Here is a 26,317-nt window from a genome sequence, read left to right as displayed (position 1 = left end):
AGAAGATTTGAGCCAAGGGGGCAAGGTAGCTCAAGCATGTGGGAGCAACTATTCTCATATTGGAACACAGGTTGTTGAACTTTAACTATTCAACTAAAGCTACTTCTTGCTCATTTTTGAGGGTGGAAATTGAATACTTTGGGTCTTCATAGTTAGCCTTTACAATGATGTTATTGTTTTTCAAACATTAATGGAATGTTCTATTCAGCAAGAGAGGGAGGGGGGGGGGGTAGAATTGAACCATCTTGTAAAATGGAAATAGTGATAGCAAAAAGTGGAAAGCATACTATTAAATAAATAATTTTCTGATTTGAATCTCTGATAAAATATTTGCTCTGCTGAATTATTAGATACAAATCTAACTGCTAAATGTACATTAGATAACATTTTTCTTAAAGGGAAAGTTTGAGCAATATCTGATGAAAAATAGCAAAGTTATGAATTTTTGAAGTTGTCATCAAATTGGCAACACCGTGGTGTATCTTGCAAGCTCCTATCCAATTTCCTCAGTACAGAAAATGTCATAAATGTTCATTTTCTTAGTTATTGATGACAAAATAGATTTGTTTCATACAGGGGTTCTATAAAAACATATTTGCAATATTTCTTCATGCCTCTATTTATATGTCTAAATTGAGGAGCACATAAAGTTGCACAGAGCAGAATATACATCATATAATCATCTTCAACATCTCATATTTTCATCGTAGCCGGGCATTTACGCTCAAGGAAGCATGAAAATGTTATGACAGATACATATATCTCCTCCGAGAGAAGCTAACCCCCTTCTATCTTACTTAACTATTATCCATCAGTTTGGCAGAATTAATAACTGCATCTCAGCTTGGCAAAGCGGAATTCAGTCTGGCATTTGCACAATTATCATGTTGACTCTATCCTTGCAATGTTTCATGCAGACATTCAAATACTCTGGGAAGATTTTTACTTTCCAATCTGTTTCCATCAATCATTACTAACATATTACATTTTTCTGTATGTGTTTAAACTGACAGCTAATATCAAATGTCAAAATATTTGTAATAACTTTGTCGCTTTTGGCAAATTTAAGCTTTTATGACAATATTATATGAGGTCTTTTTGTAACCAACGAAGGAAATATGTCAGAGAAAAAATCTGAATCGCATGATAAGTAATGTTCATGATAATTTTGAGATGTAGTGGCTTCCATTCCATTACATTAACTTCTTATATTGCTTTTAAACCAATTCTTTTTTTGTTGTTGCACTTTCTAGGAATGAAATGGGTTAAAACATTTTGCATGTTTCTGACCTTCCATCTGGTAGCTCTCCGATCTCTCTACTCCATGAGACTGTAGGGGGCGGGTCGCCTTCTACTTCACATCTCAGGACCGCTGCCTCACCGGGTGCAGTGATTGTATCCTGGGGTGGGTTGATGAATGCTGGCTTCACTGTAAGTCAACAAAGATTCAAACAATTAGATCAAAGCAGAATTTTAATTTCATATCCAAATTTTATCTTCTTGTCACATGAAAGCTACATTAAAAGTTTAAATTGTACAAATAAATAAATATAAATAAATATAAATATAACTGTGATATGATGGAAATGCTAAGGAAGGAATATGAGGACATAATAATATTATATGATATAGATTTCTAAAGCCGTTAAAGGAAAATCTAATCTGAACAGACAACTACTCTAAAAGAAAGCAGTAAAAGCAGCTTTACACTTATGATGCACTCACAATGTATGTATACATGTGTCTATTTCTAGGTTCCTCAATTTTTGAAGAGGAAGATACTCCAAATTATATCGATAACCAGATTGACACAAAGGAAGGCTGTTCTTGAAACTTCAAGAAAATGACTGGCTTAACTCTAGAATACTCCACCAAAATGTAGTATATCCAACAAGCCAGCGCACCCTTTGTTGTAGTCCCGCCCGATTATATTTTAGACGAGATTAAACAGTTTTGCACTTGCCAACAAACACAACCAAAGAAAGTCAACATTATCATTTGTATGCTTCTTCTTGCTTTGCCCTTTACACATCCAAATTTCTTGTCTATAGCTATATTTTCCTATGTTTTTTTAAATGACCCACTTTTGAAATTGATTGAAAATCATGATAAATCACTATAATTACTGTGGGATAAATGCACACACACTTGATAAGCTTTCCATTCTGAATCTATCGAATTTGGTGCCAGAAATGAAATTGTGTAAGACTCTAAAAGAGAATATTGTGCATCACACTTGGCTAAACTGTTCACTATTTCTACACAATGTAAAATGCAGTAATAAAATACCTTGTACTGTAAGATAAGCATCCTTGCTGATCCTTTCTCCAGCAACATTCTGAGCCTTGCACTTGTATGTTCCTTCGTCATCTTTCCTCAGCTTCAAAGAGAAACAAAAGAAGAAAATAAGTCATTAATATACCTCAACGATTGAGACAGCCATCTTCATAAGACTTTGTTCAGATGGGACAAGTATCAATGCTGAACCAATATAACAATTAATACTACCGGTACTTTCTCTAATGAAGGATCTCTTAGGATCTCTAAAAACTTAAAATGACAAATGCAGTGTTGTTTTCAAATATTTGTTTGAATTTTGACCTTTTTGAGCTTTCCAGCGGTAAATCGCTCACAGCTCTTGTGTACATGTACCGGTACATATTTTTTCATGTACGTTTCAAAACTTAATCCTTTGTAAAAATGGAGCTGAAGTATCAATGTCAAGCAAATCTTTTTGAAAGCTAGGAACATGAAATAGGAAGACAGATGCATTATCAAGGCCAAATCAAAGACATCCTTTGGGTGATTCCTCCCTCTGTCTAGCTACTAAAAACACATCTTCCTTCTCACTTTCTCAGCTTAATTCGCTTGGGGATGTTTTTCCTCTTTCCTACATTCACTCATCGGCCTCCAATCTAGGTAAGAGGTCACTCATGGCACCAGAGTGCATTAGTCCGCTGGATCTTATTTTATTTACATGTATTCTTCTGTTACACATGAGTAAAGAAAGTTTGTTACATTGGTGTTTAACCCTAGTAGGTCCATGGTTTAACAGAGAGGGTACCTCCCCCCCCCCCCCCTTCAACAAAACAACCCATTCTTTTTCTAACAGTTCGAATGCAGATATACAAACCATTTCGTAATAGACTACATACACATGGGTAAAATGCTTGGAATCTCAACTTTTATGAAAGTACCTCATACCGATTGATATATCATATCATTAATTTGTAGATTTTCATTAAATATCTATAATATTCTCTTTTCAAAATAGAATTAACTCTGGAAATGTCATAACACTTGGAATGGAGCTCAACCTCATATTACATGAACATGTAACTGCTCTCCTGCTACATACATGCATCTGCTATGATAGAACCTCCATCTTAATACGGTGAGCCTCTTTAATGATCTAGCCAAGTCCCCATCATGGTCGTCTCATCCATTCTATCTAGATCTGAATGTGCTTAACGGCCTCGTCCAGTACATACTAGGGATGTAAGTTACCACAAGTATTTTCTCAGCCTAATTACAAGGATAGATCTACATATACATCATCTGCTGTGAGTTAGAAGAGCCTTAACAATATATTCCAGCTAACACTCTCCAAGCCCATTTACATAGTCCAAAAATCAATTTGAAAAAGCATACTTTTTTGGTTTTTTGGACTGTCATTTACACTACTGGAGAAACCCATTAAAACGCGTTGATGTTGACATTGAGTAGTGTGCATGCCAACTTCTACCTATCGTTTGATTGTGAGTCCTAAACCTCCTTCTGACCTTCTATTTGGACCTCTCCATCCTCTATCTTCATCCTCTCTTTATCTCAATGGAATCCGATTAATAACACGTGCAGGCTGTGAAACAGCCCCAATTCTGCTGATGCTTCCACGCCTGGTTACCTGTGATATATGTGATTTATCAAGCAGGTCATCAGACTCATCATCAGTGAGAGATGAAGATACTGCTGAGGTAGAGGTCGATCATTATATTAACCCGCATACCACAACCAATCTCTATTATTAGCTAAAAGGAATCTGCAATGTTCTGAAGTAGCAGGGATACCTATATATGAAATGTTTGTAGTTAAAGTTAAACTAGTCTCTTATCAATATGTTCTACCTGAATACATGTATCTAGCCCAGATGACCTAACCACTATCCCCATCTACACACACATACACCCCCATCATGGTTTGTCATAGGACTCTAGTAGTAGTACTTTGAAAGTGAAATCCTTTGATAATATTTAAATTTGCCCAAATACTGCAAACAGTTCAGCCTTTTCATGTCTTCTCCACTCAAATACAAATAGATCTAATTAAGCAATTAAACAATAGATTTTTCATACACAAGCAACATTTTAAGATGCCTTATACATTAAAAGATAATAAAATGTTTAGACACTAAGCAATGAAATTAGCAGTTGTCTTTCTCACAAATCTCATCAATGGCCAATGCAACAACCATTTTAATGTGTTCCGTTGAATCTATTTTCAACCAGCATGTAATGGAACCACATTTATCTAAAAGGTGCATGTAGGATGCATTGTATATTAGCATCCTATTGTGAAGTATTAGCTCCCACTGCTAATAGTGTTCAGACCATGGCATAAACAGCAAAAGTTTTATTTGCGCCCCCCATGCATAACAAATCTCAATCACAGCTGTGGCGAGGACGTACATGCTAGCTGTTGTCATCTACACGTCTCTCCCCACATTCTCATTTGAGCATACACTTGTTTCATCGTGTACTTCACACCGCCACAAGCTAGCTAGCTAGCTAGCTACGTAGGAGGACAGACAGAGCCGCCATCCCTTTAGCAGGGTCATCTCATCCTCCAGCTTAAAGACATTGGGCAGCATTTCATGCCAGGAATGATTTCAAGATACAGCATCAAAATCATTGAATTTACAGCATGCTCATAACTTCAAACTCACTGTTTCTAAACAAAATAGTGATTTTTCAAAAGTTTTTACTGCGATATATTCCATATTAACTAGTAATTTGAAAAATATTGCATACAAAAGTAGGCCTACAGGTATCGGTGGTGCTTCGATTGAGCCACTTCAAATAGTGTATCTAAGAAAGTGGCTGGAAAGTTGTGAAATTTGGTGCCTGAGAAGGATGCTAAGAATTTCATGGACGGAAAGAGTTTCTAATAATAAGGTATTTGCCATGCCAGGAACAAGACGAAAGCTTTTGAATAATATGAGAGGTTGACAGCTGAGCTTCTTGGGTCATGTTATTCGAAAGAATGGTTTGGAAAATCTTGCACTGACTGGAAGACTTGAGGGGAGGAGGAGCCGGGAGGAGGAGTAGGGGTAGAAGGAGGATTCTGTGGATGAGTATAGCTTAAGGAGTGGGATTTCTGAAAGTGGAATTGATCTCGGGGAGAATGAATTACTTCATAGAATATAGGACAGAGAGTTGTGGCATGCCATGGTCGCCAGGATATGGCACGTAAAGAAGAAGAAGTGCATCTTACCTCTTTGAGTAGCAGGTTCCCATCTTCTACTATCTTGACCCTATTGTTGTCCAGTATGATGGGTTGGTCATCTTTGAGCCAGGTTACCTCCGGAGTAGGGTAACCCCTGGGTGGGGTGCACTCAAGAACTGCTGAGTCTCCCGATATCAGCTGGTCACTCACTGGCTCTTCTCGGAAGTCCTCTCTAAGATCTATCAAAATCGAATCAAAATCAAGAAACAAATTAATAACAATCTAATATAAACCAACTAAACCACAGTGTCGTGTCTTTGTAACATCGGTGGCAACTGAAATATCTCACTGTTATAACTCTTTCATGTGAAATTCATGACATATGTAACTACATTGTATATGTACATCCATAAGTTAGATTTAGCAACCTAAATGCTCATGCAGACATGACAACAAATATATACAATTATACATATAAGTAAATGAATGGTATCTGCATGAAGTAACTTAGCTCTGTATTATGAGATGTGAAGCGTATGACATTTACATCTTTATAAATTAAAGAAAATAAATAGTTTACTCCAGCATATCTGAAGGAGGCATCAGTGATTGGGAAAAGAACAAATTACATCAATGTGTCGACAGCCTCTCGATGGGAATTTAAATAAGACTGAGTGATGCTCAATGCATTATAAAGACCATTACAAAGATTACCCATTACTTTGTATTGAGTGTAAAAGTGAAGATGAATGATCATCTAAACTTTGTAGTGTCGTTGGGGTAACTATGTGATCCTGAGTGCAAACGTTCAATACATAGTCTCCTGTGTATAGAGCAGCATCACAGATGAATTGCCTTACCATAGAACATCAGTAAAATAGCTGGGACTATAACCTATGGATCTGAACTGGATTCAATGAATTTATGATAACACCTTCATAACAGAACAAGATGCATTTCCATTTTTTTTCATTTGAGCTATAGGCTAGTCTAATATTATCATATGCGGTATGAGCATTCTAACCTACCACTCAAGATACACGGGGGAAGAAGGTGTTATTTGGAGAAATGTTATCCTAGAAGTTACGGGGCACGTTAAGTCATTCTCTGTTTTTATTTCATCTGATCGGTGCTCATGCGGTCTTTGTGCGGAATTAGAACTTCTTCTCGCCGGACTTACCAACTGATTTACAAAGTTGTAAATGCCCAGAGTCTTTGGCGTGACTAATAATCCTTGTGGGGCAATTATTTTGGACAGGTATTTACTAGTGATAATTGTCATAACGCAGGGCTCTCAATGTCGGAGATTGATGGTGTATTTAGTCTATGACAATTGGGTGCCTATACTGCTGAATAAATGAAACCTCTGGCTTTGTTTATACTGAAGTATTTCCTGAATGGGTAGTAAAATGGGAGCAGTGTCATAGATTTATGAAGAAAATAAACAAATTCAGAGCAGTGGATGGGGTAGGTGAAGCCACAATTCAGATAAAATGAAGATTTACAATAAACATTTAAGTATCAAAGATAAAAGGCTGTGGCTACATGTATATATGGAAGACTATAAGTGTCATGTACACCACAATGAAGGAGTAGGGAAGGAGAAGAGAAGAGAAAAGTAGAGAAGAAAGGGAGAGGGAGAGAGAGAGAGAGAGAGAGAGATAGAGGGGGGGGGGGAGAGGTTAAACCACAACTCTGATGAAATGAAGATGTATAAAAAGACTTATGGCAGGCTACAGTCTCAGCCATCAATAGAGAACTAGAGAGAGGAAGAGAGGGAAAGGAGAGAAAAGGAGACTGAGACAAAGAAACAGAAGGATCTACTGTTCAGTATCATAAAATCACATAAAGACTAATATATAGAGATGGAAACAAATGATCTAAGGAAAGAGAGTCGGAGAGATGATGGAATGGAAGCATTTAAAGACAAAAGTGGAAATGAATTAATGAAGACCAGATAGTACTACCTGTATATAAAAGGAATACCAGGTAACTGAAAATCATGAAAATGCATACGGGTAGACTATTCCTCATAAAATTCACATTTATATATTTCTAAATAGTAATTTCCATTTAAAGGTGTATTTTAGGTGTAGTCAATTTTTCATAAATCTGTTACGGAGCAACGCAAGAGAAATTCAATAACCAACTTTGATGACAAAATGTGATAAAAGACCACCAAAGCTGCCGTGACAAATCTATGACAAATCTCTAACTTACAGAAGTCTAAATTTTCAATTGAAAAGTAGCAACCCTGTGTTTGTATAAATCTGAGACCCAAATCCCCGAAAAGAGAACCAATTTGATGGATGTTCCTTCAGTTTTGATATGACTCTCAATTACTTCATCATCCTTCCCTCATCAAGGAAGGATTGAAGGCTAGCAATCCTGTCATGATCTTGCTTTTATCCAAACATCCTCTCTTTACCACCCTCTTTTACAAATTGCTACATTGATACATGTATTGGTGATCGGCCGAGGCTAGTCTGCTTTCACAGACCTTTTGGTGGTGTTCCTTGTGTGCAAGTATCAATGGAAAGTAAAGCTCTATATACTAAACTTACCATAAATGGAATTTGAGATTGTTTTCCTTTTTGTAATGTGACAGAGTAGGGCAACCCACCTTCCTAGAACAATGGACAACACAGAGAATCCTCTTTGAATTACACTATGTCTTATAGATTTGTGTTACCAATTCTAGCTTAACCAATGTAAACAAAATGAAACTTGAATGCTCATATACATCTAGACTCGGTCTATAGAATGATGCTGGGTCTAGAAGAGAAGACTAGGCATCACTCTCCATCAGACAGGTGTGTTGCAGGATACTATGATAACCCCTGTCTCTTGATTCCTCTCTTGATTCCTCTGCTGATTGCCAAGGATTTCACCAGTCCCAAAGTGAGTCAGACCAGAGAAAGAAAGCACCAGGTAAGGTTGAACAAATACAAGATCAAGAGAGCTAGGAATGTAGTGAGCCACACCTGTGATTATGAAACAACAAGGTGTAGAGATGTGACCCAGGAGAGTAAGAAAGTGGGAAGATGATGGGAGAGTGATGATGTCCTTCATACCGGTATCACAATGGTATCTCTGGAAGATGGGGAATGAAAGTACCCCTGTAGCCATGGACCTACTTCGTAGTAGGTCCATGCTATAACTAACCATTAAAAGTTCCTTCTCATGACAAGTACGGTAACTTACGGTATGAAACTTCTTAAACCCTCCTGATCTCAGCCCAAATCAAATATAAAGTTGAACTTTTGCCTGGAAACTAACTTCAACTAAATAATAAACTCTCTTCCACCTCCTTCAAGAATATTATCATCATCTAATAGCACATTATTTCATTTATGTCATCAAGCATATCACACGAACCTCATCCTCTGAATCTCAATCCTATGGGGAGATGTGTCGAGACAGAAATCTTTTCCAGACAACCCTTTCGGAAAATTGAAGCGCAGTGAGTGGTAAGGACCGGAGAGAGGGATGAATTCCAACACTTGCGTTCCCTTGAAAGATTGTCATTTTGTTAAAGATGAGTGGCAACACTAACTCACTGACTGCAGTTACAGTTTCATGAAACATGTGTTACTAGTGGGTTTCATTGTCTTACCCAAGAAGAAGTGATACTAACAATTAGGTTTTAAAAGGGAGACAACAAGAATAGGAAAGAAAAGGAGAACAAGAAAGTGAGTGACTGAGAGAGAGAAAGAAAGAGAGGGAGAGAGAGAGAGAGAGAGAGAAATAAAGAAGGGGATGGGAGACCATATTTTCTACAAATCCATGAAAGCAGAAAAGGGTGACTTATACCATACTGATACACCATCATCTGGTATTAAAGACAAACCTCAAGGTCAACATCAAAGACAAATTTCAATTCTCTTGACAGGTTAGGATCATGTACAAATCTCTTTCAACTGATTGGCTCTGACATGTTCATATCTAAGTAAGAAAGCAACCCATCAACAAACAGGAATTATTTTCAGTTCCTTTTCACACTGTTCTTGTTAAAAGAAGATCACTATACTAACCTTGCTCTATCTGAAGTTATACTATCTTATCTCTCTGTTAGGCCTGTACATACATCTGTTCCATTGTTCTGAAGCCTAGTTATATCAAAATCACACAAAATCACTCTTATACCTCCTCCATTTATTCTTTAAATGTCTACCCTGTCCTTGACTTCAAGATTCCTTACACATCAAATTGATTTCAGGCCCAAACCACAGTCAACTCTAACCACAGACCATTTGTAATAAATTGATTTATATAGTCTTACTTCAATCCTTGCTTGCATTCTCCTCTCCTCTCTTTACTCTAAGACTTGTGATGACCTATCAAAGTGAATAACTACATGCAACTATCATTTGAACTGGTTTTGAACGCAAGACCTTCAGGTAGGTAGCAAGCTTATTGATCTATCATGCCTTCTGTTCCTTGGCCCCTCCTCCTAATAGTAATACTTTGTGATGCCCTTCCATTCCTCTGCTATACCCATCTCCTCCCCGCATCCATTCCATCATCTCCGTCGGCCGGCCATCAACCCCAATCACCAACCTGGTTCTAAACATCCTCCCCCGGAAAGGCACCAATAAAAGCCCTCTCTGCCTCCATCAGGTAATACTCCCGTTGATAGGCGGGATCATCCCCATGGTATATTGGCATCAATTTCACTCCAGGAAATGTGGTGGGATTGGCAGAATATGAGCAAAATATGTCACGTTGGTTTGCCTCCTTGTTTTTCAACCTCTGTCGCATCCAATCCCATGTTTGCAGAGATAGGAAAGCAGAATAGATTAGATAGACCAGAACAACAACAGCGAGACAAAAGGAAGGAAGGAGATACATAGATTGAGAGAAATTTTCATTTGAGATATTAAAAGAGGGAATGAAAGTTAAACTTAATATCTAAATGATTATTGAGAAAAGAGAGTGAGAGATAGATTGAATAGATAACAGAGAGAGAAGAAGAAGCCCAAGACCAAGTTAGGAGTTGTATTGAAGAGATTAAAGAGAGTAAGAAAGAGAAGAGATATCAAGAACAATAAAAAGAAGATGCATTGTAAATATGAAAGAGAAAGGGCACAGGAGTAGCAGAAAGTAAAGTTAAAGAGAGCCACAGAAAACAGATCAAAGACAGATATATAATAAATAAGGAAAGGAAAGTGTGACAGATATTTGAGTTAGATCTAGCAGATGAAAAAGAATCAAGAAAGAGAGAAAGATGAAGAAGGCACTAGGGGTAAACCCATGACTTGTATTGACATGAGAGGAAATCAAATCAACCTGGTATCATGTTGAAGAGAAAGAAACTAGACAAGAGAGCTTGAATATGCCTAAATTGAATTTGAAAGGTGGGGCAAATGAATAGAGTGTTCTACAGACGCCATTTATTACCCGCTCATCGATTAGGAGAAACTTTTGCACGAGAGGTAGCAAAGATCAGGTATAAAAGCTTGTTGAAACATACTTGTGTTCCGTCGGTGTTCAAATGTCACAGACTCCAAGCAGATTTAGACATACTGGTAGCCCTAATAACTATCTGATTAGGAGGCCCCTACCCTACCTAGTATTTCAATTCACAACTCCCTGGTTATACAGGGATAGATGGTATGAAGTTAACATACTCTAAGAGTTATGAGAAATGCAGAGATGTTTACCTAAACAAATTGATCAAATAGTTTTATGGATAGTATGAGGAACATATCTGTGCATCTACAAATCAATCTCCTTCATGGAAGCCAAAGTGTAGTAGTATTCATTCTACTAGTCTTATAAAAAAAGAGCATGTAAAAAGAAGAAAAATACAAACACCTAGTATTGTAAACTAAGAGCAAGAAAGTATAATCAAAGTACATGGTTGTATGCTGAAGTTTGGATTAATCCAAATGACAAGTAATTGAAACAGAGCCTTGGCAAATTTTTTACTGTGCTCTTTGGAAAGGCATAACATCTTACAAATCCTACATCCTCTGCTAGTGACAAGGTTGGCAGAATATAGGGAGCTCTAGGAGATGTAGCATTCCCTTTTTTTACCAAACCCTATTGGACACCAATGTATGAACCCCACCCCTTTGTGCACATCTCTGACAAGGAGGACTGGAGTACCTGATCGTCCTTGCGATCCTTTCACATCCCTAATCCTGACCAACTCTCAAATGAGCAACAATGGATTCACCCAGAATACAATCCCTCACCTTCAACTGTCATTCTACATCACTGCACCAACACCAGGTTTGATGGGCCAGCTGTCCTATCCACATACAAGTTACCTACACGTTAAGCTTTGCTGCTTCCCAGTCAGAGCAGCTGCCAATTTAAAGCCCGTGTACCCCCACTTTGACACAGATGTATACATTTGTTTCTTCCAAAAAGCATTTGAGTGTGAGAATAATATATTAGTAAACATCTAGATTTTCTTTGTGATAATTGATCTCGTTGATTACTTTGTGAATGTAGCCTGGTCCTCATGTGTTCCCAAAATGAATCCTTTCTCATCTAGATCCCAGATAAAATGCTTCCCTAATTACCAATCAAGCATCCCTACTACTTTATCTGATTCACAGTAACTCCGGGAAGCTCCAACACCGGCGCCGCAGGCGTCGGAGCTTCGGGTGGTTTCCTTGGTTTCTCTTGGGGGCTAGTAAAACAGCCGATTGGGTGATATTATCGTTAAATCTGCAAAGGGAGTACTTACAATTTTTACATCATAGGGTGCACGACTCCTCAGGGCTCAACTCCAATCACTTGAATGTATAATTTGAAGAAGTCTTCGATGGGAAAAAAAGGTTAATTCGGGGTACTACACCAACGATTCTTCCATGTCGCAGCGTTGATTCAAAATAGCGATGAGAAGGTACGCATGCGCGGCAGTGGCGAAGAAAATATGAATATTCAGGCTATCGAGCGCCGATCGCTCGAAATCGCTGAATATGCACGACTCGAACAAACAGAGCCCTTCTCAACCTCGTGCATATTCAGCGATTTCGAGCGATCGGCGCTCGATAGCCTGAATATTCATATTTTCTTCGCCACTGCCGCGCATGCGTACCTTCTCATCGCTATTTTGAATCAACGCTGCGACATGGAAGAATCGTTGGTGTAGTACCCCGAATTAACCTTTTTTTCCCATCGAAGACTTCTTCAAATTATACATTCAAGTGATTGGAGTTGAGCCCTGAGGAGTCGTGCACCCTATGATGTAAAAATTGTAAGTACTCCCTTTGCAGATTTAACGATAATATCACCCAATCGGCTGTTTTACTAGCCCCCAAGAGAAACCAAGGAAACCACCCGAAGCTCCGACGCCTGCGGCGCCGGTGTTGGAGCTTCCCGGAGTTAGATTCACAGGGAAGATCACACTTGTTCCCAAAATTGTGATCCCTACTTTCACAAGTAACACCCCTCCCCCTCACCTGCAAGTAGCCTCACTCCTCCCACTTCTACCCTAGAACACCCCTCATAGAGAGAGAGAGTGCCCCCTTGTTCCACCTATCTCCCCCTCACCTGCAAGTAGCCTCACTCCTCCCACTTCTACCCCAGAACACCCCTCATAGAGAGAGAGAGTGCCCCTTGTTCCACCTATCTCTCCCTCACCTGCAAGTAGCCTCACTCCTCCCACTTCTACCCTAGAACACCTTTGTAGAGAGAGAGAGAGTGCCCCCTTGTTCCACCTATCTCCCCCTCACCTGCAAGTAGCCTCACTCCTCCCACTTCTACCCTAGAACACCCTTGTAGAGAGAGAGAGAGAGAGTGCCCCCTTGTTCCACCTATCTCCCCCTCACCTGCAAGTAACCTCACTCCTCCCACTTCTACCCCAGAACACCCCTCATAGAGAGAGAGAGTGCCCCCTTGTTCCACCTATCTCCCCCTCACCTGCAAGTAGCCTCACTCCTCCCACTTCTACCCTAGAACACCCTTGTAGAGAGAGAGAGAGAGAGTGCCCCTTGTTCCACCTATCTCCCCCTCACCTGCAAGTAGCCTCACTCCTCCCTGTTTCACCACCACACACCCCTCATAGAGAGAGAGAGTGCCCCCTTGTTCCACCTATCTCCCCCTCACCTGCAAGTACCCTCACTCCTCCCTGTTCCACCACCAAACACCCCTCATAGGGCGCGTTCATGCTTGATTTTGACGGCCAGAATCAGGCATCTGTTACGCGTTTAGTTTAAAACACGGTTGCGTCTTAGCTCACTTTTGTAGAATCACCGAAAAACGGCGATCACGATCGCCGATCGTAAACTCACAAAAAGATGCGTTTACAATTTGTAAACGCGTTTAAATGGGGTCAACGCACTGACCTTTAGTGGGTCTACGTAGCATGCACAGTGAAGGTTTGCGAATCCAGCTGGAAGACCAATTAAGGCCACACACTGAGAATTGCCTGGGGGAGCCAGAGAAGTAAGCATGAACACTACATCGTGGAACTGCGATCACGATGAGCGTTTACGATGAGCGTTTCAGATCGCTCATTCTGCCTTCAAAATTTAAGCATGAACGCAGCCATAGAGAGAGAGAGAGTGCCCCCTTGTTCCACCTACTAGTATCAGAGAGGGATCAAACCTGTCACTTTGCACACTCTCCTGATCCTAAACACCCACATACCAAGGAGGTATCAAGCGATTTAAAGTACAGTGTGCTTATGGGTGGGTGGGTAGCTGCAGCTAGGAGAGACGGCTACATGTTGTATCTACATCTTAACACAATATATATATATATATATATATATATATCATCTTCACAAAGTCTGTGTGACCTGTAGTGGTCAAATTGAAATTCCAAATGAATTTTTTACTTGATATCCTCAAAAATAACAACAATTCTTCAAAATAAGTATAATTTAATGCTAAATATATTACTCATTGCGGATATAGTATCAAAAAATAATATCGCTAGTGACATTCTTTTGATCCCTTGTTGACCATACATTGCGAGACAAACGAATGTCACTAGCGATATTATTTTAGATATGAATAATTTACTTTGGATTTTTTTTTTTAACATCGTTCGTTCGTGTCTCCTTAGATCAAGATAGTTATGTAAAGTTTCTTAATTAACATGAAAAGAGTTTATTGTTGAATAAAGGACATCTAAATGCAAGATTTGAACTTAAATTCCCACTAAACATAAAGTAGAAATTCATTATTAAAAGTAATTTTCTTTATTCTGCACAAAATTCTACTTGTTAAATCATTCATTGTCTAAATTTTGTACTTAAAATGTCAATATGTCTTCATGATATACTAGTTTTGAATTTGGATTGTCTAAAGTTCATTTTTTCCCCTTTTCAAATGCCACATCTGTCCCTTGAATAAGTACCTTGAATAAGTACTCTCTTAATATTAAAGCAAGGACGCTGTCCTGCAGAGGAATATAACAGCATTGTCTCATATAAACCTCAACTAGTTTAGTGAATTTAAACAAAAAATCATAATCGGGCAAAGAAAATTATAGCCTTCAGCCAACCATTAATTTTAAGAAAGCAGAACAGTTTATAGACATAACAAAATGACAAGTTATCTCCCTGGTGACTTGTTCTTTGTTTTTTTCTTATAAACAAGTAAAACGCCCCAAAAGATGCAATCTCGCTCAAATTGGCGAATTATTATTCACCTGAATGCTGCAAATTAGAGAACTCAATATTTTTATAAACAGCCCCCAACCCATTGGGTCTACATTCTATAAAAAAAATAACTAGGGGAAAAAACTAAGTTTGTGTCGCTGAGCATTTAGACATACACATGACAGTGGTGGGTGGGTGGGTGAGGGATGGCCTAAAACCAAGAAGAAGTAATTACTGAAAGCGCTGCGAGAGGAATGCATGGCCAGGAATTTTTGATGAGTTCTTTATTAGTTCTTACAGCATGCAATTAAGAAATGCCCCCAACGTAAATGATTTTTCACCCTTTTCTTAATTGATTGGCCTTTTGGCATTGTAAAGATGATGTGTTTGTCTCTCATGCATGATGGGGCTTTAAAGTCTCAATGTCTGTATATGATGAGGGAAGAGATAGAGGAGGAGAAAGAGGAAGAGATAGAGGAGGAGAAAGAGGAAGAGATAGAGGAAGAACAGAATGTGAACAAGTGAGAAAAAGAGAAAAATATCGAGGGGAAAAAAAGAGGGATGAAAGGAGAAAAACAAAAACAAAGTGAGAGTGGGAATCAAGAGATACAGAGAGAGAGAGAGTAAGAGAAAGAGGAAATACAACAGATCACAGCATAAGAAGCCAGAAAGGAACAAATTAGGATGATAAAAGTGTGCAGAAAAACCCAATACAAATGAAAGAAAAAGAGAAGAGAAAAAGAAAAAAAGAAAGAGAGAGAGAGAGAGAAAATAGATGAAAGAGACAGAAAAATGAAGAGTGAAGTGGAAAGATGAATAATCAATGATTTATTCCACTATCACTCTCTCTCTCCCTCTTTATATCCTCCCTCTCTCAAAACCAAAGCAAAACAAGATTAATGAGTTGTAATTATGATTCACGAACAGTATGATTCAATAAAATATGGTTGGAAACTTCCTCTCCTTTCTTTTCCATCCATTGTTTATCTTTATTTGGTAGTGTCTTTTCCCCTCTTCAATTCTTTATAATCTAATTGAATATGGAGCATCAATGGTCAGTCGGTCAAACCATGGAGATCTCTTCTTATATCTCTCCATGGTCAAACACTGTTGTCTCCTTATGATCTCTCTTTCTACCATGAACAAAAGAGTACTATTACGTCATTTATTTTTGGCATTCCATGTACCTCATTTACCTATTTTGTATGGCATGAGTTATAATTTATTTAGAAAAGTGCTGAATTATGTTTTATATATCTAAATCTTTGGATGTATTATGGTACATTATATTACTATATGCATTATGTCATGTTATTACAAAATGAAAAAAAGAATGTTTCTGCTGGATATAATTTTCCTTCTGTTTTGCTATAAACACTGCATTGTAAATTGATTTATACAGTATATATGTTTACAAACAGAATGTTGATTTGTTACATTACATTGTAAATTGATTTATATGATATATATGTTTCCAAACAGAATATTGATTTGTTACATTACATTGTAAATTGATTTATATGATATATGTTTCCAAACAGAATATTGATTTGTTACATTATATTGTAAATTGATTTATATTTTTAAAAACAGAACATTGATGTACATCAAAGAAGTTTAATAAATGCAATACAATACAATACACCTTTCTTTTTTGCCTTTGTGTGTATGTTTAAAGGCCTGTTAATGCATTTATTTTCTGCTTCTTCTCCTTTATCTCTAACCCTACCTCAGACAGTGCTCAGAGTTGACTTATTGGATTCCTTTTATGGTCACTGGTACCACTCTATGCATGCGTGGCAGTGATCTCCACTCTGTCTCTAGTTCAATTGCATTTTCATAGCTTTATTTCACCCCTTTCCTGTCTGCGCCTGTGTTATTCTTACTTTACCATTGCCGTGACGACACGATGTAGCTTGATCTATAGTCTTTGCTTTGGCACGACTTCCACAGGACTTGAACTGGGCTTCTACGCGTGTTCGCTTACATTGTGTGGAATACACTGGGTCTGACAGGCTTCAAGCAGTTTGGTACTGCTGATAGGTTTTAGTTTCAGAAAAACCATTGCATGTGACCTGAGAAGGAATCAGCATTCAATACAAAACACGGCTGATTTGGAGGGCAAGAAGATGCTGGAATGACAGAGCCAGAATAGATTCAAATCATTGGAGAGAGAGAGAGAGAGAGAGAGAGAGAGAGGGGAGAGAGAGGGAGAGAGGGAGAGAGGGAGAGAGAGAGAGAGAGAGAGAGAGAGAGAGAGAGAGAGAGGAGAGTGAGAGAGGGATTCAGCAAGTTGGGAAAGAAGTGACCAAGGACATACTGCGGACAGCTAATGGGACAATAACTTGTAAATGTTTATCCAAGAACTTCTTGCTTTTACATTAATCAAACATCCTTCTTGATCTAATAAAATGGTAATCAAAGAAGAATCAATATATTGAAGATGATATTTTGATGAAAGTAAATAATGCATGGGTGTGCATCACTTGAATTTTTCCTTGAGAAAAAAAAGTTGGAAAATACAGTCAAGAATCTTGTTTTTAGTCCAGGTTCCAAAATGTCAGCTCCACCTTCATGACATAACTGACAATCCCCCCACTTCCCCCCAAAACAGAAAATGTAGCTTTACATAGAAAATGTGTTTGCCATGATGCCACAAATATGCTCTCATTGAAATTTTGGGGAGAAAGAGAAAAACAAAAGCGTGGATGGCAGAAGGCACTTGACTTGTAAATAATTCTAGCCTCTTCTTCTCGAAAAGGTCAGATACTCAACTTGAAAAAAGCAAGATGATGCTTCATCAAAATCTATGAGAAATAAAGAAAAAGAAGGGAACTTTTGTGTATTCCCCAGTTCGGCTGTCATGCAAGGTAGTAAATATAACATGCAGGTCACATAACTTGTTACTTGTTGGCCTGTTATAAGTTTTAACCTTTTTTTTCCTTCTTTTATCTATCTTGGAATATATTCTTGTTTTCTTCAACTTTTCTTTCTTTGGTTACAATTCCCCAACGCTCTTGTTTCTCTTTGAATTGGTCTTTTTTCGGGGGGGGGGGGGGTGCTGTCTGTTATCTTCTGCTCCCCTCTCATCCTTCCTCCCTCACTCCCTTCATTTTTTTCACCTTCTCTTTGTCCCTTCCCAAACTTTTACTCCATATCTATCCATTCATGTTCCTCTTTACCACCATGCACTGAGTGTCTTCTTCATATTGTCTCACTTTTAGTTTCACCATGCAGTACCTTTTGCTCTCTACTATACCTTCTTACCTTCTGGTCTATCGATCCTTCTCACTTTCTCCACTTTACCCCTTTGCCCTCTACTTCACATGCAAGGTCTTTCACAGTCAGTAGCCACTTTCCATATTTACAACTCTCATCTTACAAAATCATAAAATCAATATCAAGCATTTTCTGAAAGAAACCTGCAGTCTTTTATACTTAAATGTGTTTTTCCCTCCTATCTTTCTCCCTTTGATTTTCAAACATATGTATTTTCCATTAAAAAATAATGAAGTAAATGAACCTACAAACCAATCAGGTTTCCTACCTGAGCAAGGCATTCATAATATTATCTATCCCTCCATTCCATTCAGAAACCCCCATCATGTCACTTTTTCCTTCTATCCATTCATTTGCTTTCTTCATTTATACCATTTGTTCTATCTGTCGGTCTGTCTGTCTATCTGTCTATCTATATTTCTATCAATCTATCAATTTAACTATCTATCTATCTATCTATCTATCCATTATCTATCTATGTATGTATCAATCTATCTATCTCTATATCTATCTATCTATATATCTATCTATCAATCTATATCTATCAATCTATCAATCTATCTATCTATCTATCTATGTATGTATCTATCAATCAATCAATCTATCTATCTATCTCAGCTACCTTCTCTACTTGGTTCTCTTCCATCCATCAGTCATATCAGTTGCACTCAAGAGGTTGTAGAGCGTCGACACGTGCTTCATATGAAGGGAGCCCGGAAGCTCTCTATTCATGGCTCCCCATCTAATGGCAAGAGAAACCCAAGACCCTCCTTCCATTTACACCTCCGATCACGCTCACACAAACCCTCAAACTTCTCTCCATTCACCATCTCACCACTCCTCTTACAAACTCAACAAGTGGGTGTTTACCGTCAGCATCACTAGGAATTCATTGTTCTAATTCAAGCTCATGTTGTTGATGTAACGGTTCAACTGATTATGTTCAAGACATTTTTAGCAATGTCCATTTAATCAGAGATGATTGCCAGTTTTAATGAATAAAAAAGGCTTGAAAACTTGCAATTTACTACCTTTTGAAGTTGCGTGACCTTAAGTTATCTTTTTTACTTCTTCATCATAATCCTCAACAAATATGATAACTGGGAGATGAATACTAACTCAAATTTTACAAGAGCTAAGGTTTCTCTTGATCGCACATTTTCTTGATGTAAAATGGTGCGAAGCTTGATATCAACCTACACCGATAGCATTGTTTTAAAATGTTCACTGCAAACCTCTCATCGGTAGGGAATCTTTGTTACATTCATCTCAAATTAAAAAAAAAAAATTAAAATCTGAAGAGATTGTTGGATGAAATAATAAGACCCAAAGATTGGATGTTTTAACCAAAGTAGTTGCCATGATTTGCCCCACAGTGTATTTTCTTTATGTTGTTAATATCACCCCATTTACTTCAATCATATTGATATACCAATCAGATTACCCAGGTTGTTGAGCTTTTTCATGTGAGTATATTTCTTATGGTAGCACATATAGTTCTGGAGTTGTTGTCTATACCATGAAATTTGTTGGTAGAGTTGCCCAAATGTAGATGAAAAAAGGGGAGAAAAGAAAGATAAGAAAGAACAGGTGAAAATAACAATAAGAAATTTGTCAAGAAATTAGAAATCTATATTTCAAGACAAGCCTTGTCATCTAAATAGAGAGAAGGCTAGTCTTGGCAGTTCTAGACTTACATGCTATTTCTAGGGTAGCATTAGCACTGTATGCTGTTCCTAATGAGTTGTGAGCCATGCATTGGTAGACCCCACCATCCTGTCCTCCTTGACGGTTCCCAACCACTTGAAGGAAGAAGAGAGAGCCAGAGTCTAGAACGGTGTGTCGGGTATCTCGGATCACCAGCGGCTGTCCATTCTTCAACCACTGAGGGAGACAAATACATACAGAAAGTGCACATTAATAATAAGGAAGGCAATTATACAAAATGTCAAATGAAAACAAATCTTAACAAAACAAGATAAACAGTAAAAAATAATAATATTCCAGCCGACCATTGACAACCTTTTTTTAAAGACTGCCAAAAACCTCTCTGCGGCAACAGGTTATAGCTCTAGTGTGAATTGGGCTCTAAACAGTTTAGTAACACAGGAAGAGGAAGACGAAAGGGATCTGTATATGATGACATAAATGGTACCCTGGGGTACCAAAAAAAATTCGGCCATTTTGTTGAATTATTATTTTTTTTTTTAAGGCTGTACCCTGGGTTACCAAAAAGTGGGAAATTATTTTTGTGTGATTTTTTCAACCTTCAATTGTGTCCAATGTTCTTGTAAAAAATCCTTTAAGTCCTGTATTTCTAAAATTCATTGTTGTTATGAGTAATTATTCTATTATTGATATCATTTCATGCTGTTATGATACACCCTGTATTATTATTGTGGTATAATTAAAATTATTAATTATAAATGAAAGTTCTATTTCGTGTTATGATGCTATCTGTGTACAGCAGTCATGATAATCTCATGTGTTGTGAATAAACAAATTTTCCAATTGAATAAGTTTGACAGTAACGCGCGCGTTAACTATGTCGATGATGCGATGTTTGTTTGTTGTTTTTTTTTCAAAAGAGTATACAGGTACGGTACGTACGTGCAATAACATCAAGTTCTAAAATAGCCGCGGGTCGGGACCGGACGCCGGAGCTAGCTAGCACTATAGTGTGCGATAGCCACCGTAGTGCGCTTGTGATCGTGAGCGAGCGCTATAGCGCGAGCAGTGCATGCATGCACACCATGCATAGTATACACCATAGAGATACCACGGAACTATGTACACGCACTCCATACATTGTACTCGAGTGGACGCGAGATGGCGCTACACAACGCGGTACCCCGGGGTAACGCGTGGTGCATCATATGCATATATGCTGAACAACTTATTTGTTTGTGAATACAGGAATATAGTGAGTGCTTTTGCCTATACATTTCACATTGTCATGTGCTCCTCATCGCTTCCTTGTTATTTTACAGAATAGTCTTTTCTTGTGTGTACTTTGTGTGAAAGCAATGAGTAAGGTAATTTTTCTATCTTTCATACTTTTATATTTTGACCTAACATTGCAGTATACTTTTAAAGGTTATGATACCTTCCTGGTTAAAATTTTTACTTTGTAATCATTGATTTTTTGGAATACCTGTCAAGTTTGTCTTTCTTCAGACAAATAGATACCCTACCTTTCTTTTTCCTGGTTTTGCTTAAAATCATCGACTCTTTGTGAGACCCTCTATCCTCATATCTTTCATCTGTTTCTATGCTCTGCCTGCAACAATACTATTGCACCCATTATGTTGTGTTTGTCTGCAAAATATCAGGACCCCTGCCACCATAATCAATATCTGTCGCAAGTTATCTAGCCAGCCGATAAGCTTGGCAACTTCAAATTACATAGCCATCACCTCGGCCCTGGTGGTTTGTGTCATTGACACCAGAGCAAAGGGGAAAGAGAGGAAACCTTTGATTTTTCTGGAGCATGGATCCTAAATTGATTTGGAGAGGAAGAAAACCATACTGTGCAACTGGTGTTGCCAATTTACAGCATAGAGGTTTCATGTGGGATAGACAGGCTGTAAACCATGAAAATCAAGTAAATACATGGCATATATTGGTTGAGTTGCTAGGATATATGAGGGCAATAAAGCTGTTTGGAGTCATATAGTAAACCCAATTATAGTGTCAGTGTACATGTGACTTTCAGACAGAATGTAATGCTAAATCTATGCTGATTATCTTGCATTCCATTTTCACTCATACGGTACAATTTTGTTCTCTTTTTTCTGATTGTCTATTCTCTTGTTCTTGTGTCTTGCACTAGTGGGGAAGGAAAAGATGAAGGTTTATAGAGGTTAAGTGCTCCTCATCACTCCTCTTGACATGGGAGATAACTACCAGCCAGTGGATGAAGGGAGGGAGGGAGGGTGGGAGGGAATAGATGCTGTGCTTCAGGAGGACAGATTTGTGCTACAAAATATTAAGTTTTGAGGTATTATGCACACTTTGCAAATGGCAACAGCAGTGATTCTGTATTTTTAGTAACATTTTCAAGCTGTTATTGTGTGGGTTGAAATGGAGGGCCACAGATTGCAGTGGTCATCCCATGGTCTAGGTGGAGGGATGAATAGAGGTAGAAAAGCAGAGAGAGAGAGAGAGAGAGAGAGAGAGAGAGAGAGAGAGAGAAGATGAGAGGAAAGGATGAGCGAGTGAGAGAGGGAGAGACTCAGAGAGAAAGAGAAAAAAGATGGACTGTGGGGGAGGGAGAGAAAATTGGCACTGACAGTGATTTAATAAAAAAGGGTCACAAAAGTAGGTTAAAGGAAGGCTAATCCATGTAAAGCATGAGCTATTTCTTCATCTGTGCTTCAATTGCTCTGCCATATTACAGAATCGTAAGGACAGCAAAATAAAGAGAGAGAGAGAGAGAGAGAGAGAGAAATGCTAACAGTTCTACACAAGATACATCTCAAAGAGCCAGAGGGAGTGAAAAAGAAAGTGTTAGAAGAGAAGAGAGACAAGTTGCAGTATGCAACAGTAGGAAGAATTAAAAAGTATATTTCATAGAAGAAGAAAGAGAAAGTGGCAGAAAACAGCAAAATAACAAAGAGGGGAGAAGCAAGAAACAAGAAAGAAAGAAGAGAGGGAGAAGGGACAGATAGAGTGAGATGGATAGAAAGAGAGTCTGTTTTTCTTCTCAAGGTGTCATCTCTCTACCCAGGGAGTAACTCCAGACATTCCTTTCTCAGCTAGCAATCCAACACAAAACTTTCAATATCATAATCTGGATTCTTTATGAACTATCCCCTTGTTGTACAGCCTCCCTACCCACAGTGTGTTCATTCATTGAGTTCCTCATCCCACCAATTCACAAGTGTAATCATTGATTTGTATCAATCATATTAATAGCAATTATATTAGTGGATTCATGATGATTTGATATTTCATTTGGCTTCTCATCCATTTGCTTTCCTACATCTTTGAATAAAAAAATTAGAAACATGTTGACTGTTGTCTAGAAGAACTTTCTTCTACTTCATGTTTCAAAATTAAGATTTCAACATGTAATATTTTTCAAATGCAGAATTTAAATCTTTAGTTAGTGCAGAATACATGTACATGATATTGTACTATGTTGACTGTTCAAATGAGGTAAAGGTGATGAAGTCTTGAATGTGATGTGAAGTTCGGTAAGCCTGGAACAAATTTTAAAAGTATAATTTTCTTCACAGATTAAAACAAAAAATAGAGAAAGAGAGAAAATATGAGAAGGCAGAAAAAAGATGCAGGGCGAGAGAGAGAGAGAGAGAGAGAGAGAGAGAGAGAGAGAGAGAGAGGGAGAGAGAGAGAAAGAGAGGGATGTATATTATATGTATTCTTTTAACTCGTTATTGAGTCATAGATTTGTATTGTTTTAATATACATATCACTCCATTGTTCATACCATTTTTCGATTTGTATTAAGAATGCCATGAATTGAATGAGTCAGTTTTGACCTCAAAACATCTATTGTTTATTATCGCCATATATTCAAGGTTAGTAAATACCAAGGAAATCTGGAAAGCTGAAGTTAAAACTCCTGATTTATGATTATCCCTGTCCATCCTATGTAAAGCCTAAAAACCCAATCATAGATTATGTTGTGTTTTTTGATAGCTGTGATCTCTGTTTTAATCCCCTATATCATAATCCACCATTGTACAAATGATTGATATGGATCATTTATATTATTCATTCAATCTAAATGTATAAAAAAAACTTAATAAGGAATAAAAATATTAGTTGTTTATCTTCTTACAACCTGCCTGGTGCATGAGAAAACCAACAAGCATCATACGTGTCAATGTCAAAGAAGCTAAAAAAAGGTAAATATCTAAGATTGCTACAAACCAAATTAACCTTTTACCCCGACTAGCTACATGCTTAGCACCCTTGAATCATGGCAATGATTAAGTGAAATAACTGAATATATTTCACATACATACACCAATAGTAAGAAAACAACAAACTTCTTCAGAGACGACTCCATTTTCTGAATTGCTCTCTAAATTCTGTCAAACAAGCTTCAAGACAAATGTACATAGGTACATGATTAAAAAAAGATTATATATTTCTTCAAGTGTATTGTGATCTGTATCAAGTATTTTTGAATTATTCTGTAGAGTATTTCTTGATTGTCTTACACACTTTAAGGGCAATCACACCTCTGAATTGTAGCCCTATTTGTATGCATCACTATTTTCAATCAATTACAGCTTTGTTTAGTTAACGTTTTGCTGCAATGTGGGATTGTGGGTGTTTAGCATTGCCCGAATTAGTGTCTGGGGGAATTTAGTTACTTGGCAAAACGAAATGCCTACAGGCGAGCTTTCCTTTTCATTTCCTTTCCCAAACGGCCGAAGCTGAATCAATTTTAAACAGATTTTTGTGCATGGTCTGTAAGTAACTGGATGAACAGATATAGTGCTGGTATATTTTCCCACTGGTCAAAATGCACTCTCCTGTTATTATGAACCAGCTTTTTGTCCTAACGGGGTTGCATTTTTGTACAGTTTTACAATGATAATGCAAGCATCAATAGTGAGGGAAACAGGTGAACTGTAATGTTTTAAGGGATATGTCTCGATTAGGAAACACTTACTCTAGAATGGTCACAATGTTTACAAGTGTGAATCGTATGTATGACATTCAATGGTTTTCACTTTGTTTATGTTCTTAAAACGGTCGCAATACTCCATCCTATTTTAACAGGATCAACAAAACTTTGAAGAGTCACAAGCAGTGAAGTTCAATACTGTATTGCATGTAATGCCTAGTGTCCCATATGTGAATATCTGAGTTAGTGTAACTGTAAATGAGATACTCACTGAAATAGTAGGTTCTGGTCTTCCTTCAGCCTTGCAGTTGAACGAGGCTGGGTCTCCTCTCGTCACAATCAAACTCTTGGGTTGTTCCGTTATCGTAGGGGCGGACTCTTCTGTACGTCTCCCTGGTGATACAACTGGAAAACAGAGAGAAAGAGAGAAATGATAACTTCAACAATCATGAAAAACACATAACATCAATCCAACTACACCATTAATCACAAGTAGACATGTATAATTTGGCCTATAGCTCTGCTTTACGACTATTTTATTCATACTGTTTCTGGAGTACAATTCCTCGTTCAAATACCTATAATTGCAGTGGTAAGGGCAACTCAGAACAGAACCCATTAATCATGAATACTAGTGATGAGAACGCATAATTTAATCCAGTTTATGATTTATGTCTGCTTTATGACAATTCTATTCACAAGGATGCAGGATTCCTCTCAGTCTTAGGGCTGCAAATTTGACATCAATGTTAAGCTAGGATTTCAGAGATCAATAAGCACAGAGAGGTACTTAGATGTGTCGAAGTACATCATCTTGAGGCTAAACAAAGATGCAGCCATCTGTCTACGTTCGTTCATATACCCTCATCAGGCACTCTCCTCTATCATAAATCAACCTTTTGTTTTACTCATTACACAGTTTATACAGACATTCAAAACCATCACTGCCTGATCTAAAACAGGCATTATTTTCTCCTCTTTAATCATCTCTGTAGTGCACGCATTGAACAGAGGCTCTTTGTAATGACAGTTGTAAGAGAACCTGCAACTGATGGTAAAGGTACAGCAACCAAAAAAGAACACTAATAAAAACAATGTACACTGTTGTCCATAATGTTTGAATGATTTTCTCTTAATGAAGTGATTGAGATAGTATGGATTATTATACTTGATAGATAAAGTTTGTATTTTTAAAGAACTTTATTGATCAATGCCTATGACTCTTTAGGTTGATCAATAATATTATGAGAAGATATAAAACTAAGACTTTTTTCTCATAGAGTTTATTATCTCACGCTCAAGTTTGTTTTCAGGCTAACAGAAATAAACCTATGGTGAAAGCAGCATCTATATGACTTGACTTTCTAATGGTTGTTTATTTCTTCTTGTCAGGAGGACGGAGTTCAAAGACTGTGATTTGTGATCTT

At 37.8% G+C, this 26,317-nt stretch overlaps 1 protein-coding gene across 3 annotated transcripts in view; it reads right to left on the bottom strand.

Moving 5' to 3' along the window:
• LOC587995 (roundabout homolog 1) overlaps positions 1 to 25,352 on the bottom strand; it is a 58,119-nt gene extending 32,767 nt beyond the window's left edge. For 2 of the 3 annotated variants that reach the window (XM_030977616.1, XM_030977615.1), the window contains exons 1-5: positions 25,162 to 25,351; positions 19,984 to 20,170; positions 5,491 to 5,681; positions 2,290 to 2,380; positions 1,291 to 1,429 (exon numbers count right to left, since the gene is read on the bottom strand). In XM_030977616.1, the coding sequence (XP_030833476.1) occupies positions 1,291 to 1,429; positions 2,290 to 2,380; positions 5,491 to 5,681; positions 19,984 to 20,041 (479 nt within the window). In that variant the 5' untranslated portion in view covers positions 20,042 to 20,170; positions 25,162 to 25,351. Of the gene's footprint in view, positions 1 to 1,290; positions 1,430 to 2,289; positions 2,381 to 5,490; positions 5,682 to 19,983; positions 20,171 to 25,161 lie in introns of all 3 variants that reach the window. The other variant, XM_030977614.1, reaches the window with a different exon arrangement.
• Between the last annotated feature and the right edge of the window lie 965 nt (positions 25,353 to 26,317).

Source organism: Strongylocentrotus purpuratus, unplaced genomic scaffold (genome assembly GCF_000002235.5).
Source record: "Strongylocentrotus purpuratus isolate Spur 01 unplaced genomic scaffold, Spur_5.0 spur5_scaffold_1, whole genome shotgun sequence".
In the NCBI taxonomy this organism is placed as follows: Eukaryota; Metazoa; Echinodermata; class Echinoidea; order Camarodonta; family Strongylocentrotidae; genus Strongylocentrotus; species Strongylocentrotus purpuratus.
This window is presented reverse-complemented; position numbering and strand designations above follow the sequence as displayed.